The 15673-nt window shown below is 55.7% G+C and overlaps 1 protein-coding gene and 1 non-coding gene across 3 annotated transcripts; both read right to left on the reverse strand.

Moving 5' to 3' along the window:
* Positions 1-323: 323 nt before the first annotated feature.
* PLPPR3 (phospholipid phosphatase related 3) lies at positions 324-7675 on the reverse strand. Of its 2 annotated transcripts, XM_001507045.3 has the most exons (8): positions 7374-7675; positions 6457-6567; positions 5677-5862; positions 4267-4396; positions 3585-3780; positions 3223-3280; positions 2584-2757; positions 324-1886 (listed from the first exon to the last, which is right to left on the reverse strand). In XM_001507045.3, the coding sequence occupies exons 2-8, from the start codon at positions 6529-6531 to the stop codon at positions 483-485; spliced, it is 2223 nt and encodes a 740-aa protein (XP_001507095.1). In that variant the 5' UTR covers positions 6532-6567; positions 7374-7675; the 3' UTR covers positions 324-482. The 2 variants fall into 2 exon arrangements, with proteins under 2 accessions (XP_001507095.1, XP_016082903.1); XM_016227417.2 differs by lacking the exon at positions 6457-6567.
* Positions 7676-12318: 4643 nt separating this feature from the next.
* Positions 12319-12456, reverse strand: LOC114806868. The gene has a single exon (XR_003754924.1). It is a non-coding gene; the product is annotated as a small nucleolar RNA SNORA7 (small nucleolar RNA).
* Between the last annotated feature and the right edge of the window lie 3217 nt (positions 12457-15673).

Here is a 15673-nt window from a genome sequence, read left to right on the forward strand (position 1 = left end):
ATGTAATCTCCCTTCCCTCTCCTCCCCCCCTCCCGTGCCACGACCCCACCATACACCCACACACACACAAAAACACACACACCCGCACGCCCCCAGGCTATTTACAAAGTCAACTCTGCCCCTCTGGTTCCTCTATCTCTCTTGGGTTGAGTTCCAGCCCTCCAGCTGAAAGGGACCAGATGAGATGGTGGGAAGAGAGGGCCAGAAAAAGGAGAAAAATCTGAGGAAACCTCACTACCCAGGCTTCTCCACCACCATGAACCTTCTGGGTGGAGGAGAGGACAGCGTGAGGCTTCCCCCAAGAGAGTGAGAACTTCTCAAACTCAAGATCCTCCCAGTTGGTTTTCTGTATTCCCAGGATAGGGCCACTCAAGCAATAAGATTAAAAGTCATCAGATGCTCCCCGAAGATGTGGCGGTGAGGGGAAGGAGAGAGCGACAGGGATTATTTACAAGTGTCCCTGTCCCCGCCAGCTGGGCGGCCTAGTCCTTGAACCTCCGGTTGGCTTGGATCTTCTTATAGTAGTTGTCGGCCTCGGCATCCCCATCCTTCTCCGTCAAGGTCAGGCTGGTGGGCTTGCGCCTCAGTGTGGACTCACGGCTGGCGGGCCCGAGAAGGGCCACCCCACTCCCCTCTGGAGGAAGCCCCTCCCCTGTGGCCACGTTAATGGTGGTCACGGCCCCGCAGAAGCGTGGCTCATCCTGATCTGCGTCGCTGACGGAAGAGCCGGGCGAAGCGCCCGCACTCCTGGCCGGCCGGAAGCTACCGGCGCTCCCGCCGCTGCCGCGGGGGTATTCCCTACCCAGCTCCCCCAGCTCATAGCCATCACCTCCGTGGCCACCCGCTTTGGGCGCGGCCTTCCACTCCCATGGCCCGTTCCCCGAGGACAGGTGCACCACGGGGTGGTGCGGGGCGTGGGCATCCACGGTCACCGTGCTGCCACTGTCGCGCTCGGAGGGCGAGCGGTACTGGGAGGAGTCGGAACTGGCGGAGGACGATGACCCGGCCTCTGAGGGCTTGGGCGGCCCCCCGGGCCCCAGCCCTGGTGCCTTGGACATGGCGATGACCTGCAGGAGCCGCGGAGGGTTCGCCACCGCCCGCTGCCCCACCCCGGCTGCCACCACCCTCTGCCCTGCCCCCGCCGCCGCCCCCTTCTCCGCCATCATCAGCCATTTGGCCCGCACAGCCGAGCCTCCCTTGGGTGAGACACTGGGCCCACCCTGGTTCTCCTCAGGAATGTGGACCAGCTGGGAAGCCCCGGGACGGGGCTGAATGAGGACGCGGGGGCCCAGCCCGGCCCGCTCAGTCCCAGCCCTTGCCTGCACGGTGGGGTATAGGGAGGGCGGGATGGGGCCTTCCTCATCTTCCTCTTCCTCCTCCTCCTCCTCCTCCTCTTCCTCCATGGGCTCGGCCGCTGCCCGCAGGTGCCCTGACAGTGCCGGCTCTTCGGCCAGGGTCATGCTACGGCCCTCCAGGGACTTCTGCTTCCATTCGGTGATGAGCTGCTTGGACCGGGAGGCGTCCAAGGGGACGTGGATGGTCATGTGGCGCCGGGCGGGGTCATCCAGGGATGGTGTATTGACCCGGGGCAGGGTGTTGCTGAAAGTGACCATGCCCTCTTTACCCATGGGGCTGCGGGGGGCCAGGAGGTCCACGTCCACACTGGCCCGCTTCAGACTGCCCAGTGAGTGCTTCTCCCGGGGGACGGGCCGGTGGAGGCCTCCCAGGCGGGGCTCAGGATTGAGCTCATCAGTGCTGACTGATTTGTTCTGATGGTAGACAGAGTCGTGGCCCCTTTGGGTCAGGGCCCGCAGAGCATCCTGGGCTGGAGGATGTGCAGGTGGCTTCTCCGATGGGGCACAGAAGTTGCCCACGGCATGGTATGCCTGATGAAGGAAGGGGAGGGAGGAGTCAGGGGCAAGAGGTGGGAGGCATCTCTCCCCTAGCACCTTGAGGACCACGGTCCAGGCCATCCTGAGTCAGCTCCACAGTCTGCCCAGCCTAGGGCTCAGCCTCCAACAGCAGCACCAGGATGCTCAGGGGACGGTGGCCTTCTTGGGCACCCGACCTCAGGGCTGGGAACGGGTCCATCCCGCACCCCTAGATTTCCCCTCTACGTTCCTGAATTTCCCCTTAGTGAACCAGCCTGGACCACTCATCCATGGATCTACCCAAGCCCTCCTTGAACCTGCTGAATCTTTCAGCCGCCCAAGGGCTTCCTGTGGAAGCAAATTTCATCTGCTCAGCCTACTGCTGGGTGAAGTGGTTCCTGTGGTTTGTTTGGAACTTGCCCCCCACCCCCAGTTCCAGTGGGTATCCCCTCGTCCTGTAGGGCTGGAATTCCGTATTTGCCCTGTCCACCCACTTCATGATTTGATAAACCCTTCCTGTGAGTGATCACCCAGAGAGGTCGAGTATCTTTCCCAGAGCACATCCACAGGCAGATCCTGAATTAGAACCCAGGTCTCCTCTGTTTTCTCCTCGAGCCTCTCCTCCCCGAACTCCAGGTAGCCTCCCCATTCTTCTACCTCTCCCCTCTTCGGACAGGAGGCAGGGTGTGGAAATGGGAGACAGGGACCTCACCAGATAGGCAGCAATGCCGGAGCCAATGATGAAGCCCACGTAAACGTCAATGGGGTGACTGCGGTACTGTGTGATCTGGGTCAGGCCGCAGACACCGGCGGCGATGGCGAAGGCGAAGACCAGGATGGGTTTGAGGAGCTTGGTACTGTCTGAGATGATGGAGTTGAAGTACATCTGTGCAAGGAGGGCCGTCTGTCAGCACCACAGTCCCCACAGATGGGCTAGGGACAGGTCAGGAGGGGAAGGAGCTTGGAGGGCCAGAACTGGGGACTCTTGGGTTCCATTCTGGCCTCCGCCCCTGAACTGGGCATGTGATTTTTGCATTCCCTGCACTCCTCACTGATGACAGTGCACTGTGCAGGGGCAGTGGGGAGCCGGTTGGGAGGAGACCCAGGGGGTCCCCAGAGGGGTGGGGGACACCTCTGACCACTCCTCTGGGGGGCCGGCTCACCCCTGAACCTCCCCCCTCCCCTCTCCCCTGGGCCGTGGGACTCGGGCAAGGCCCAGCTGGGGTCAGGAGTGGGTGGTGTGCACACCTGGAGGGGGAAGAAAAAGGGAGATTGGGGTGGGAGGGATGGGGTAGGGAAGGAAAGGGCTATAGCTGCCCCTGCAGCAGGCGGGAGAGCTGGGCAAACTCACAGACACGTAGACGGCGGCGAAGGCCGACAGCGTGGCATGCTGGGAGGGGAAGGTCTTCCTGCCAGAACCGGGGAAGAATGGCATTGAGCCAGGGACCCTGGCCAGGGCCGGGGCAGCCAGGGTGAGTCCATAGGTCACAGGCTGCAGGGCATGCCCCCAGCCCAGCCCAGCCCCAGCCCCACCCGCGTTCTGCCACCAAGGGCTCCCTTCTTCCGAATCAGACCCCAGAGGGACCAGGCCCCTCTCCATGCTCCCCACCCCACCAACCTCGGCAGACAGTGGCCGATAGGATTGGGGCTGGGGATAAGGTGGGGGAGGGAGGGAGGGAGGGATGGAGGGAAGGAGTCCCCAGAGCAGATGACCTGGCAGACAGGATGGCATGCAGGTCCTGGCCAGAACAGATATCCTGGGTGATGTAAGGGTTGGAGTCACAGGAGGTTCCCAGGAGGGTGTAGTTAGGTTTACAGACGGTCAGGAAGAAGGGAGCGTGGTAGCCTGTGGCCAGCTGAATGATGTCTGTGACCAGGGCTGTGGCACACAGGCCGAACACGTGGACTCCTGCAGATGGGAGTGGGGGAGCGGGGAGGTCCAGAGATGGAGGGAAGGGACATAACTGTTGAGTCAAAGATGGAACTGTAGAAACCAGATATCTCCTCACACACATTCAGGGAGAAGCAGGTAGAAAAGATGGGTGATTAAGCCGACTGGGGTACAGAGGGGCTACGGAGAGGTAATGGGTGGGAAGGGATAACAGCAGAGGAAGGACCCTGGGCTTTCAAGGATAGGAGAAAGGAGGGCAGGGCATTACGCATTATGGTTTAAGTCGGCTTGGAGCAAAGTGAGGAGCAGATCTAGAAAGTCAGGGGTCGGCAGGGCTAGTCCCAAAGGAAGGGAGCAGGCTGATAATCTTGGGGCTTCTCTGCTTCTGCTAGGGAGGAGCTAAACTGGATGAGGGTTCCTTTCCCTATCCCTCCCTCAGGGCGAGTTTCTCCCCCTCCCTGGAAGAGAGGGTTTGGGAAGAGGGGGAATGGTGCCAAAACTTACCCACAAACCGGACCGTCCTGCGGAGAAAGGAGTTAAAGTTGCAGCCACCGGCATTGATGCTGCCCTCCGAGCCGCTGCGCCCTTTCAGGTTGGACTGCAGGCAGTACACGATGCCCTCCCCTACCATGATCTGAGATAGAGGGAACAGGTCAGGGCTGGTGTCACATACCTCCCCCTGTTTCTGGGGCCCCTTCCCTCAAATTACCCTGGTAAAATTAATCAGAGCCAGGCCATCCTGGGTCACCCTCAAGGCCCAGCCAGTCCAGGAATGGGTCTCTGCTAGCAACAACGGAAACTGTGCTGGAGGAACCTTGTGACGGTGGCCCTCCAAGACACCCATCCTCATAGAGATGGACCTCCCAACACCCCTCACTTTCTCTTCTACATCCCTAGCTTTCCTTATAGTAGCCCATGATGTACCGTTCATCCATCGATCTATCCAAACCCCTCTTGAACCTGCCAATATATTCTGCTGCACATCATCCTGTGGGAATGAATTCCATGTGCTCACCCCTCATTGGGTGGAGAGGTGTTTCCATTTGTTCGTTTCAAATGGAAACACTCCAGCTCCGACGGGTGCCTGCTCATCCTGGGGCCTTGGGATTGGGGGAGCAACAATTCCGTCTTCTCCCTGACCATCCTCTTCATGATCCTGTCCCCTCTCAGCATGTGTCTCCCTCCCTCTGCTCTACCCGCCTCCCCGCCCCACAGCACTTGGGTATATATGTACACAGTTTTCCATTTAATTTATTAATGATGTGTATATATCTATAATTCCATTTATTTATATTGATGCTATCGATGCCTGTTTACTTGCTTTGATGTCTGTCCCCCCCCCTTTCTAGACTGTGAGCCGGTTGTTGGGAAGGGATTGTTTCTATTTGTTGTTGAATTGTACTTTCCAAGAGCTTAGTACTGTGCTCTGCACACAGTAAGCGCTCAGTAAATAAGATTGAATGAATGGACTAAAGAGTCCCGATCCTTTCCATCTTTCCTTGTATGGAAATTACTGTATCCTCCTAATCACTTTGGCTGGTTTCTCAGTAATAACGATGGGATTTTATTAGGTGCTTACTGTGTGCCAAAGGGCTGTGCTAAATGTGGGGTTCGATACAAGACAATCAGATTGGGCGTGCTCCTTGTTCCATACAGGGCTCACAGTCTTAAGAATCTCTGTGCCTTCCCCTGCTCTGTTATGTCCTTTCTGAGATGCGGCGACCAGTGAGTGCAGGTGAGATTCCAGCACCACTCTCACCCCACTTGCCCAAAAGACAAGGAGGATTCTCCCTATTTTACAGATGAGGAAAAGGAGACTGATAGTGGTTTACCTAAGGTCGCCTCATGTCCTCACAGCTGAACCCAGGTTGGAACCCTCACCCCATCTCAGTTGTACCATCTCAGGAGACTCACCGAGGCAGCGGGGGCGGCAAAAGCCAGGCTGAGGAGCATTAGGAGGGGGATCAGCTCCTCATTGGTCTCTACGTAGGGCATGGACAGAGTCCGGTCATGACACTGGAACCCGACCTTGGCAGGCTTGAAGAGGTCCGTGAGCTCCAGGAAATACAACGTCACGATGGATGAGGCCACAATGGGCAGCTGCAGGGAGGGCAGGAGGAGGGGGCCGGGACCCCGGCCCACCCACTCAGCATCTTCCTGCGCCCCCCTTCCATCCCTCTTATTCCCTCTCCACCCAGGGGTAAGAAAGGCATTCAAGCCAGAGGGGAAATTCTAGAGATTGACCATGTGATGGCGGGGAATAGATTTTGGCACCAATGCCCAGATTCTCTCTGGGGTAGTCCAACCCTCTGAGGTCTGGCCTAGAACTGGGTGAGTCGCAGTTCCTGAGATCCTGGGCGATGGAGAGGAGAGTGGCGATGGATTTACCCTTCCCCACTCCATTCTAGCAATAATGTGGGAATCGGAGCTCTTGAAAGGCATATTGCAGATGCCAGGGAAAGATTCTGGGAACTCTCCTCTGCTCTGGGGTGCTCTCCTCACCCCCAAAAGGATCAGAGGTCAACGGGCCAGCAAGATTTCAGAAATCTGAGGTGGGGGTGTAAGGGGACTGGTCATTAAGTGTTAGGCTCCCATATTTCAAATGCTATATCAATGCCGTGGCTTTCCGCTGCCACCCCTCATCCCACAGTCCCTTCCTTTAGCCCTACTCCCACCTGCCCCCACCCATCCCACCTCCACAAAGTAGAAGCAGGGCAGAAGGGTCATGCTGTCTTTGGGAGCCTTGGTCTTCTCTTTGGCTGAGATCATGGTGTCAAAGTGGAGAAGGGCTCGCCAGCAAAGGGTCTGAGGGGACACAGAGTTGGGAAAAGGGCTCATTTCGGACGAGTGGGGGAGCGCTGTAGTTGTCAGGGAGGAAGGCAGAAGGTCACACATGCTGCAGGTGCAACCCCGACCTTCGCCAGCAGGGAGCGCTGTTGAGGCGGGGGGCATCTCCACATACACTCCCCGCCCCCCATCCCGTGCCCCCTGTCGACCTGGTCACGGTGCCAGAGAAGGGTAGTCGAAAGAAGGAAGGAAGGGGCCCGTCTCTCCCTGCTCTCTCCTCCACTCCCTGGCCCTTTCCAGGGACTCTGCCCGTTCCAGGTGCCCGGGGCGGGGGGAGATGTGTGAAGGCGGGGGGCGGGGGAAGGAGGTCCGAGGCCGGGAGAAGGAGCTGGGAGAAGAGAGACGGCGCTCGCGCGCGAAAAAGATCGCTCTCACGCGGATTCCCGGGGGAGCCACCTCATGGATCCCACGGATCCCACGGAACCCACCCAGCTCCCCTCTACTGCCCTTCCCCCGACAGCAGCCAGCTCCCCTCCCTCCCCCATCCCCACCGCCCCCCACCTTTTCCGGAGCCGCCAGATTCCCATTTCCCCAACAGATTCCACTGGCCGATCCCCTAGGGGGCTCACCGGGATCACCAAGGGTTCCCCAGGCTGGCACCCCGGGAATCCCCTGACTATACCGCCGGGTCCCTCTTTCCGGACACACCTAGATAGATCGCCTTCCCGGATCGCCCGGAATCTCCCCCCCTCCCCCAGTCCTCGCCGCATTGTCCTCCCTCCCCTCCTCTCTTCTCCCTCGGCACCGCCCCGGGCCCCTCTTACCTTCCTGCGGGGCGGGGGCTGGGTCCCGGCGGCTCCAGGGAGAGGACTCGGGCCAGGGGAGGGGGTGGTAGCCGGCCTCGGGGGCTTCCCCCGTCTAGAGCCGGCGGCTGCGCCCCGGAGCCGTAGCTGACACAAAGCGCCCCTCCCCAGTGCGCCCCGGTGCAGCTCGGTGCCCCCGCCCCCCCCGCCCCCGGCTGCCCAGCCCCGGGCGCATCACAGCTGCAGCTGCACAAAGCCGAGGGAGAGGGGAGAAAGAGAGAGGAGAGGGAGGGAGGGAGAGAGAGACAGACAGAGGGAGGGGGAGAGAGGGAGGAAGGGGCTTGGTCTGGTTAGGAGAGAAGGAGAGGAGGAGGAAAAGGAGAAGGGGGGAAGAGGAAGGGGAGGGGAAGAAGGACGGGGAAGAGCAGGAGGGGGCGGAAGAAAGGAAAGAGAATAGGGGTGTGTGGGTGTGGGGTCTGAGGGGCGTGTCTTTGTGTGTCTCGGTCCGGCGGCGTGTGAGTCTGTGGGTGGGGGCGTCTTTGTGTCTCTCTGTGCTGGGCCCGTGGGTCACCGCCTCTGGGTGGGTTTTGGGGTCTTAGTGAGTGGGGGTCTTTGTATATCTGGAGGATTTTTCGAAGGTATCACTCCCTATAGTCTCCCTCCCTGTGCCTCTCTTGGTCTCGCTCCCTCTCTCGCTGTCCCCCCATATCTCTCTGTATCGCTCCTTAGGTCTCTCCGTGGGTCCTTCTGGGGGTCCATCTCTGGATCTCTGGGCCCTTGGATCTGTCTCTGGAGCGCTCTCTTGCTCTCTCTCTCTCTCTGGGCCCATGTTTCTCTGACTCTCTGTATCCCTGGATCTCTGTCTCTATGAGTCTCTCTGTTGTGGGGTCTCTCATTGTGTCTCTGGGTTTCTCTCGCTGTGTCCCTAGGATCTCTCTCTCTGGATCTCCGAGTCCATCTCTGGTTGTCTCTCTGTGTAACTGTCTCAACCCTCTACGGGGGCGGGAGCGATGCGGAGCTCCAGCGGCTACACCTTGGAGAGACAAAGGCTGACGGGGAGATTGCGGGGGCACGGGTACAAAAAACGTGCCTGATGAGGTTCGGGGTGAACGAGGAGGGAGGGGGCGTTTTCCTTCCCTTCCTCCCCTCCAGAGGCAGGAACGTGCTCAGGAAGGATCGATGCTTGAGCTCCCGCTGGGCTGGCATCTCCCCGCCCCGAACCCAATCCCCACGTTTCATTCATTCATTCATTCAATAGTATTTATTGAGCCCTTACTATGTACAGAGTACTGTACTAAGCGCTTGGAATGTACAATTCGGCAACAGATAGAGACAATCCCTGACCAATAACGGGCTCACGGTGTAAACGAGGGAGGAAACGTTTCTAAACGTTTCCCAAGCCACTTTTTTTCACCGAAAGGTCCAGAAGTTCCCTACTGAGGGAATGAGCAGTCCAAAACTCAGATTTCTCCCATCCTCTCATCTCCTCTCCCTTTCTCTCCAGCCCCCGATAAATATCTTCCTTGCCGTCTCCCCTCTTTCTGGGGGAATGGAGGCAGAGGAGCGTAGGGAGGGGGGCGGGCGGAGCCGATGCCTGGGGGCAGAGCCCGGTCGGTTGAGTAGAGCTGTATGTCCGATTTATAGCTTTCTCTTGGTCTGACTGTCCCTCAGAGTGAATGAGGGGGAGATCCCAGCACAAGATGGGTGTGTGTGTGTGTGTGTGTGTGGAGGGGGTGTCTTTTCACTGCTCCCCTTCTCCCTGGTGGAGTCTCCACCTCCACCTCACCACCGTTCTGCCTCTGCTCCCCTCTCCACCTTCTCCTCTCAAAGCTTCCTCATGCCACCTGAGCTGTGGCAGTCCCAAAGCGGACATCTCGTGCTCCAGCTGGCCGGCAAAGGCGTTACTTCGTTCTCCCCGTACCCTGAGGGGGGTGAGCAGCAGACGCCCCATGGGGCCGGGGCGTGGGGAGTGAGAGAAGGGGAGGGAAGACGGGAAAATATAGAAAACTCACGCTGTGTGCGCCTCGCATACCAACATCTTGGCCCTGGTCTCCTAGCAACAGGGAGAGGCGGGCGGAGTCCAAGGTACTTCTGCGGGTGGTGCTGGGGAGGCGGTGGAGAGCTGTGGCCCCCCTCCACGGGGCTGGGGAGAAGGGAAGCGGGAGGAGGAGGTTGGGAGACGGCTTCTCTCCCCTCCTAATAACGATGGCATTTGTTAAGCGCTTACTATGTGCCAGGCACTGCGCCTCCTCCAGCTCAGACGACGGCTAAAACATCCCTGCAGCCTGAAGGCACTCACCGCCTAGCCTCCCCCTACATCTCGATGCCCATGGGATGATGGGCAAAGCTGCCGATTTCTCACTGTGAGCGTGGGGGCAAAAGGGCGCTTTTGAAGGGAGGGGAGTAGTTGGGAAGGGGCTGGGGAGGGCGGGTGGGCTGCGTAAAGGGAACGGGTGAGAGAGCCCCGATCTGGGGTCTCTTCAGCCCCGCTCAGCAGCTCTGGGGTCTCGTCGGAGCCCCGAGGAGGAGGAGGCCTGCCCAGACAGCGGCCTCACCCCCAGATGGGACTATCAACCCCCAGAGAGCAGGCGCCTGTGGGGATTTGGCAGCGAAAGTTGGTGACCCTGAGCTGGAAGGATCCAGGAGTCTTGTTCGCTTGGAACCCCTGAGAGTAGGAGGGGTTGAGCCGCGAGGGTCAAAATCAAATATCCTCCCCTCTTCCCCCAGTCACTGACCTCTCCAGCACGATTCATTTTTGCTCTTCTCCCTCCACTGAGGAGTTCTTTCTCGCTCACCCTTCCCCTGCTGACGCCCACGATCCCAACCTCAGGAACCATGTGGGTGGCTTCTCCAGGCCCAGGCCCGCCCCTCCCCTCCCTGGCCCCTTCCAAAAGCCATAGAGCTGAGTTGAGGGCGGAAAACCAGGATGGATGTAAGTGATGATGGGACATGCCCGAGCAGGGGTTGTTGTTGGGAGGGGACCAGGAGATGCTCTGTTCTAGCAAGGCGAAACATATCAGAGAGGGTTCTACCTGGAAAGGAGGAGCAAGGGTTTTGGAGGGGTGCAGCTTCCAGTACAGGAGCCCAGTTAGAAAACAGGCATGGTGCCTGCACTTGGGGAGCCCCCAGTCTGGTAGGGGAGAGAGGACAGATGTACCCCCAGTAGTCATCCTTACCATGAAGTGGATATGACAGTGATAAGAATGAATAACAGAGTTGAGATGGGATTGGGTGAAGTAAATCAGGGGAGGCTTCCTAAAGACACCTGCCTCCAGATAGGAGTTGGGGTGGCTGACAGAAACAGGGAGGTTGTTCCAGACAGAAGGGACAATGTGAGCCAGGGCTAGAGAACCAGGGCTCTATTTGAGAAGAAGCTTGGGCTAGTGGAAAAAGCATGGGCCTGGGAGTCACAGGACCTGAGTTCTAAATCCCAGCTCTGCCTCTTGTCTGCTGTGTGACCTTGGGCAAGTCACTTAACTTCTCTTTGCCTAAGTTACCTCATCTGTAAAAAATGGGGATTAAAAGTGTGAACCCAATGTGGGATAGGAACTGTGTCCAACCTGATTAACTTGTGCCTACCCCAGTGCTTAGAACAGTGCTTGGCACATAGTAAATGCTATACAAGTACCTTAATTATCTCATCTCTCTGTGCCTCAGTTCCCTCATCTGTAAAATGGGGATGAAGACTGTGAGCCCTATGTGGCCTGTGTCCAAACTGATTATCTAGTATCTACCCCAGCACTTAGTACAGTTCCTGCCACAGAGCAAGTGCTTAACAAACACCATTAAAAAAAAATCCCCTTCCAGCAGCTGAGGTGGCCAGAAGCTGACTCTCTGTAGGCAGCTCCGATCCTGAGGGAAGCCAGGGAAGAAGCAATCTGTGAAACCTTGATGGGACTCAATCATTCCTCACCTTGAGCTGCTCTCCCTGGGACCTGAACCACCTGGATCACCTCTAGGGGCTGAAGGATCCAACCATCTCAATTTTCCAAGGTTGAACTGAGTCACCAGGAAGAGGAAAACCAGAGGGAAATGGCTAGATTTCTAAAATGAATCACTTAATTGGCATTGCAGTTAAAGAGAATGGAGCTGGGGCTCGGAACAGCTGTGTGTGGCAAAACACAGTAAGAAGTTCCCTAAAGATTCTGAGCACATCAACTCTGGGAGTCATAAAGTGCTGAGTTATAATCCCGGCTCTGCCACTTGTCTGCTGTGTGACCTTGGGCAAGTCACTTAACTAATCTGGGCCTCAGTTATCACATGTGTAAAATGGGGATTAAGAGTGTGAGCCCCATGTGTGTCCAACCTGCTTAACTTGTAACTACCCCAGTGCTTAGAATAGTGCTTGGCATATAGTAAGTGCTAAGCAAGTTCTATTATTATTATCCCAGTCTCTTTGATTTTATCCAGGGCATCAAAGACTATGGCCTAGTGGATAGAGTGTGGGCCTGGGAGTCAGAAAGAGCTGGGTTCTAATCCTGTCTCTGCCACTTTTCTGCTGTATGACCTTGGGCAAGTGAGTCAACATCTGTGCCTCAATTACCTCATCTGTAAAATGGGGATTAAGACTGCAAGCCCCATGTGGGGCATGAACTGTGTCTAACCTGATTAACTTGTATCTAGAACAGTGCTCAGTGCTTAGACCAGTGCTTGGCACATAGTAAGTGCTTAATAAATACCATCATTATTATTACCCCAGCACTTATTACAGTGCCTGACACATAGCAAGCCCTTAAATAGTCTTGTTTTATGCTGTCGATTCTTTTCCGACCCATAGTGACTGCATGGACATATCTCCCCTAGAATGCCCTACTCTCAGTCTGCCATCATTCTGGTAGTGTATCCATAGAGTTTTCTTGGTCGAAATACAGAAGTGGTTTATCACTGCCTTCTTCTGCGCAGTAAACTTGCGTCTCTGCCCTTGACTCTCTCCCATGCTGCTGCTGCCCAGCACAGGTGAGCTTTGACTTGTAGCAGATTGCCATCCACTCGCTAGCCACTGCTCAAGCTAGGAATGGAATAGGTATGCCTCTGCTTGATTCTTCCTCCCATAACCGAGACTGGTAGAGTACTGGAAACTCTCCAGGTGCCATCCTGAGAGGGGAACTTAACAAATTCCAAAAAAATAAAAATAAAAATCAGCTCCCAAGCCAGGCTCTCCAGGTCAGCCCCACTGTCTGACCAGCCCACAACTCTGCTTCTGGCAGCGATACCAGGATGCATGTGCCGGTTGGCTGGTCTCCTGAACCCCCATTCTCAGGGCTAGGGACAGACCATCCTATACCCCTAACTTCCCTGCTAATGACCCATTATGTGACTCTCATTATAGATCTACACAAACCTCTCTTGAACCTGCTGATATTTTCAATGGCACAACTTAAGGGAATGAATTTCATCTTCTCATTCCCCTGCTGAGTGCAGAACTGTTTCCTTTTGTTTGTTTTGAACCTGACACCTTCAAGCTTCAGTGGGTGTCCCCTCATTATGGTGGGATGGAATTTAGGGAACAACAATTTCATGCTTGCCCTGCCATCCACCCTTTTATGGTTGTGTAAACTCCAATCCTGTCCCCTCTCAGCCTGTGTCTCGCCAGACTGAAGGGTGTCCCAGGTGATCAAATGCTATCTCGTGACCTCCTGAGCCAGCAGGCGGAACTTGGAAGTGAGGGTGGGGCAACGCCCCCACAACCAAAACTGCCAGATTGACAGCCCAAGCTGGGAATACAGAAGGCGCCCCTCGTCCCTGTGCCAATCAAATTAGGAATGGAGGAGGGGGGAGGGCAGAGATTGGATAAACTGAGGACGGAAGCTGGAATGGCCTAAGGGCACAGGTGATAAATACCGGCCGGCCGCCTCTAACCTGTGCAGAGGAATGGGACTTGCAGCAGCCGGCTGCAGGTCGCTTCTGTCCAGAGCGTGAGAAGGCCGCTCTGCCTGCACCATGTGAGGAGCCATGGGATGGGTGAGTGTCCTGTCCTGCTGAGCACTCGTGGGGTTGGAAGCCAGATGTTTCACCATAGGTATGTAACATTAAAAATAGATTCGATGTCTAAGTGGGTGCCTCCCCAGGGGGACGTGAACAGGGTGGGAGCTAGCCACCTCACCGAGTGCGAGTAGCACGTAAGTGGATTTGATGTCTAAGTGGGTGCCTCCCGAGTGGGACGTGAACAGGGTGGGAGCTAGCCGCCTCACCGAGTACGAGTAACCATAAGTGGGTAATGCATAACTGGTTTAACGCATAAGTATATGTAACTCATATGTATATGTAACTCATTAGTGTTTAACGCATAAGTGTATTTAACACAAAGGTGGATTCCTGGGTGGGGCGAGCACATGGCGGGAGCCAGCTGCCTCACCACGTTGTGAGTAAATCATAAGTGGGCCCTGGTGTCCGCCCACACGTGAGTAACATACCAGTGTATTCCTCCCGTTAGGGAAACTCTAACACCATATTCCTCCCAAAGGGGAAGCTTTAACACCATATTTCCCCCAAAAAGGAAGGCCGATTGTCGCGTCTAAATAATCAATTAAATTCAATCCGTCCCGTGGAATAAATTCTATATAAAACTCAGGTTTTCCATCCCCAGTCTCTCTCTCTCTTTCTCTCTCTCACCGCGCCGATTCCGAAAGAACCTGTCCCCAGCGACGGGTGACAAGTGTCCTACACTTTGTCTATCCTCATTCCCCTGACCATCCTGATTGCCCTTCTTGGTCTTTTCTCCAGCTGTGACATGGCAGGTGAGCAAATTTGAGCACGGTATTCCCGGTGTTGGCCTCCCATGGCTTGAGAGTGTGGTGGAGCTCTGCCTTTTGTTTGGTTTTTTATCCCTTTCCTTATGATAGCCAGCATTAGGTTGGCCTTTGTGACTGCTGCTGTGCTTTGGATCAATTGATCGATCAATCAATAGATGGGATTTATTGAGCACTTTCTGTGTGCAGAGCAGTGTACTAAGTGCTTAGGAGAGTACTGCCCTCAAAGTGCATACAGTGTAGTAGAGGAGACAGACATTGAAATATATTACAGGACCAGACTATATGCTAGAGTATAAGGATATGTACATAAGTGCCTTTAACACTGTGGACCATTCCCTTCTACTCTATACGTTATCCAAACGTGGCTGCTTCACTGACTCCATCCTCTTCTGGTTCTTCTCTTATCTCTCTGGCCGTTCATTCTCAGTCTCCTTCGCGGGTTCCTCTTCCCCCTCCCATCCCCTAACTGTAGGGGTTCCTCAAGGGCCAGTTCTTGGTCCCCTTCTATTCTCCATCTACGCTCATTCCCTTGGTGAACTCATTCACTTCCATGGCTTCAACTATCATCTCTATGCAGATGACACTCAAATCTATATCTCCTCCCCTGTTTTCTCTCCCTCCCTCCAGGCTCTCATCTACTCCTGCCTTCAGGACATCTCTACTTGGATGTCCTCCCGCCACCTAAAACTCAACATGTCCAAGACAGAGCTCCTTATCTTCCTTCCCAAACCCAGTCCTCTCCCTGACTTTCCCATCATTGTGGACAGCACAACCATTCTTCCTGTCTCACAAGCCCACAACCTTGGTGTCGTCCTTGACTCACTTATTCATTCACCCCACATATCCAATCCGTCACCAAAGACTGCCAGTCTCATCTTCACAACATCGGCAAGATCTGCCCTTTCCATCCAAGCCACTACCACATTAGTACAATCACTCATCCAATCCCACTGGATTACTGCAACAGCCTCCTTTCTGACCTCCTAACCTCCTGTCTCTCACCACTTCAGTCCACACTTCACTCTGCTGCTCGGATTATCTTTCTACAGAAACATTCTGGGCATGTCACCCCCTGCCTCAAAAATCCCCAGTGGTTGCCTATCAACCTCTGTATCAAACAAAAACTCCTCACTATTGGCTTCAGAGCTTTCCATCATCTTGCCCCTTCTTACCTCACCACCTTTCTCTCCTTCTATATCCCAGCCTGCACACTCCACTTCTTTGGTGCTAACCCTCTGTGCCTCGTTCTCGCTTGTCCCGCTGCCGTAGATCCCTGGCCCACATCCTACCTCTGGCCTGGAATGCCCTTCCTCCTCAAATCTTTCAAACAATCACACTTCCCCCCTTCAAAGCCCTACTGAAGGCTCACCTCCTCCAAGAGGCCTTCCCAGACAAAGCCCCCCTTTTCCTCAGCTTCCCCTCCCCCCACCTCACCCAGACTCGCTCCCTTTACTCCAACCTCCTTGCCCTGCCCCACAGCACTTGTGTATATATGCACATATCTATCGTTCTATTTATTTACACTGATGCCTGTTTACTTGTTTTGATGTCTGTCTCCTTCCTTCTAGA

Source organism: Ornithorhynchus anatinus, chromosome X1 (assembly GCF_004115215.2).
Source record: "Ornithorhynchus anatinus isolate Pmale09 chromosome X1, mOrnAna1.pri.v4, whole genome shotgun sequence".
NCBI classification, from domain to species: Eukaryota; Metazoa; Chordata; class Mammalia; order Monotremata; family Ornithorhynchidae; genus Ornithorhynchus; species Ornithorhynchus anatinus.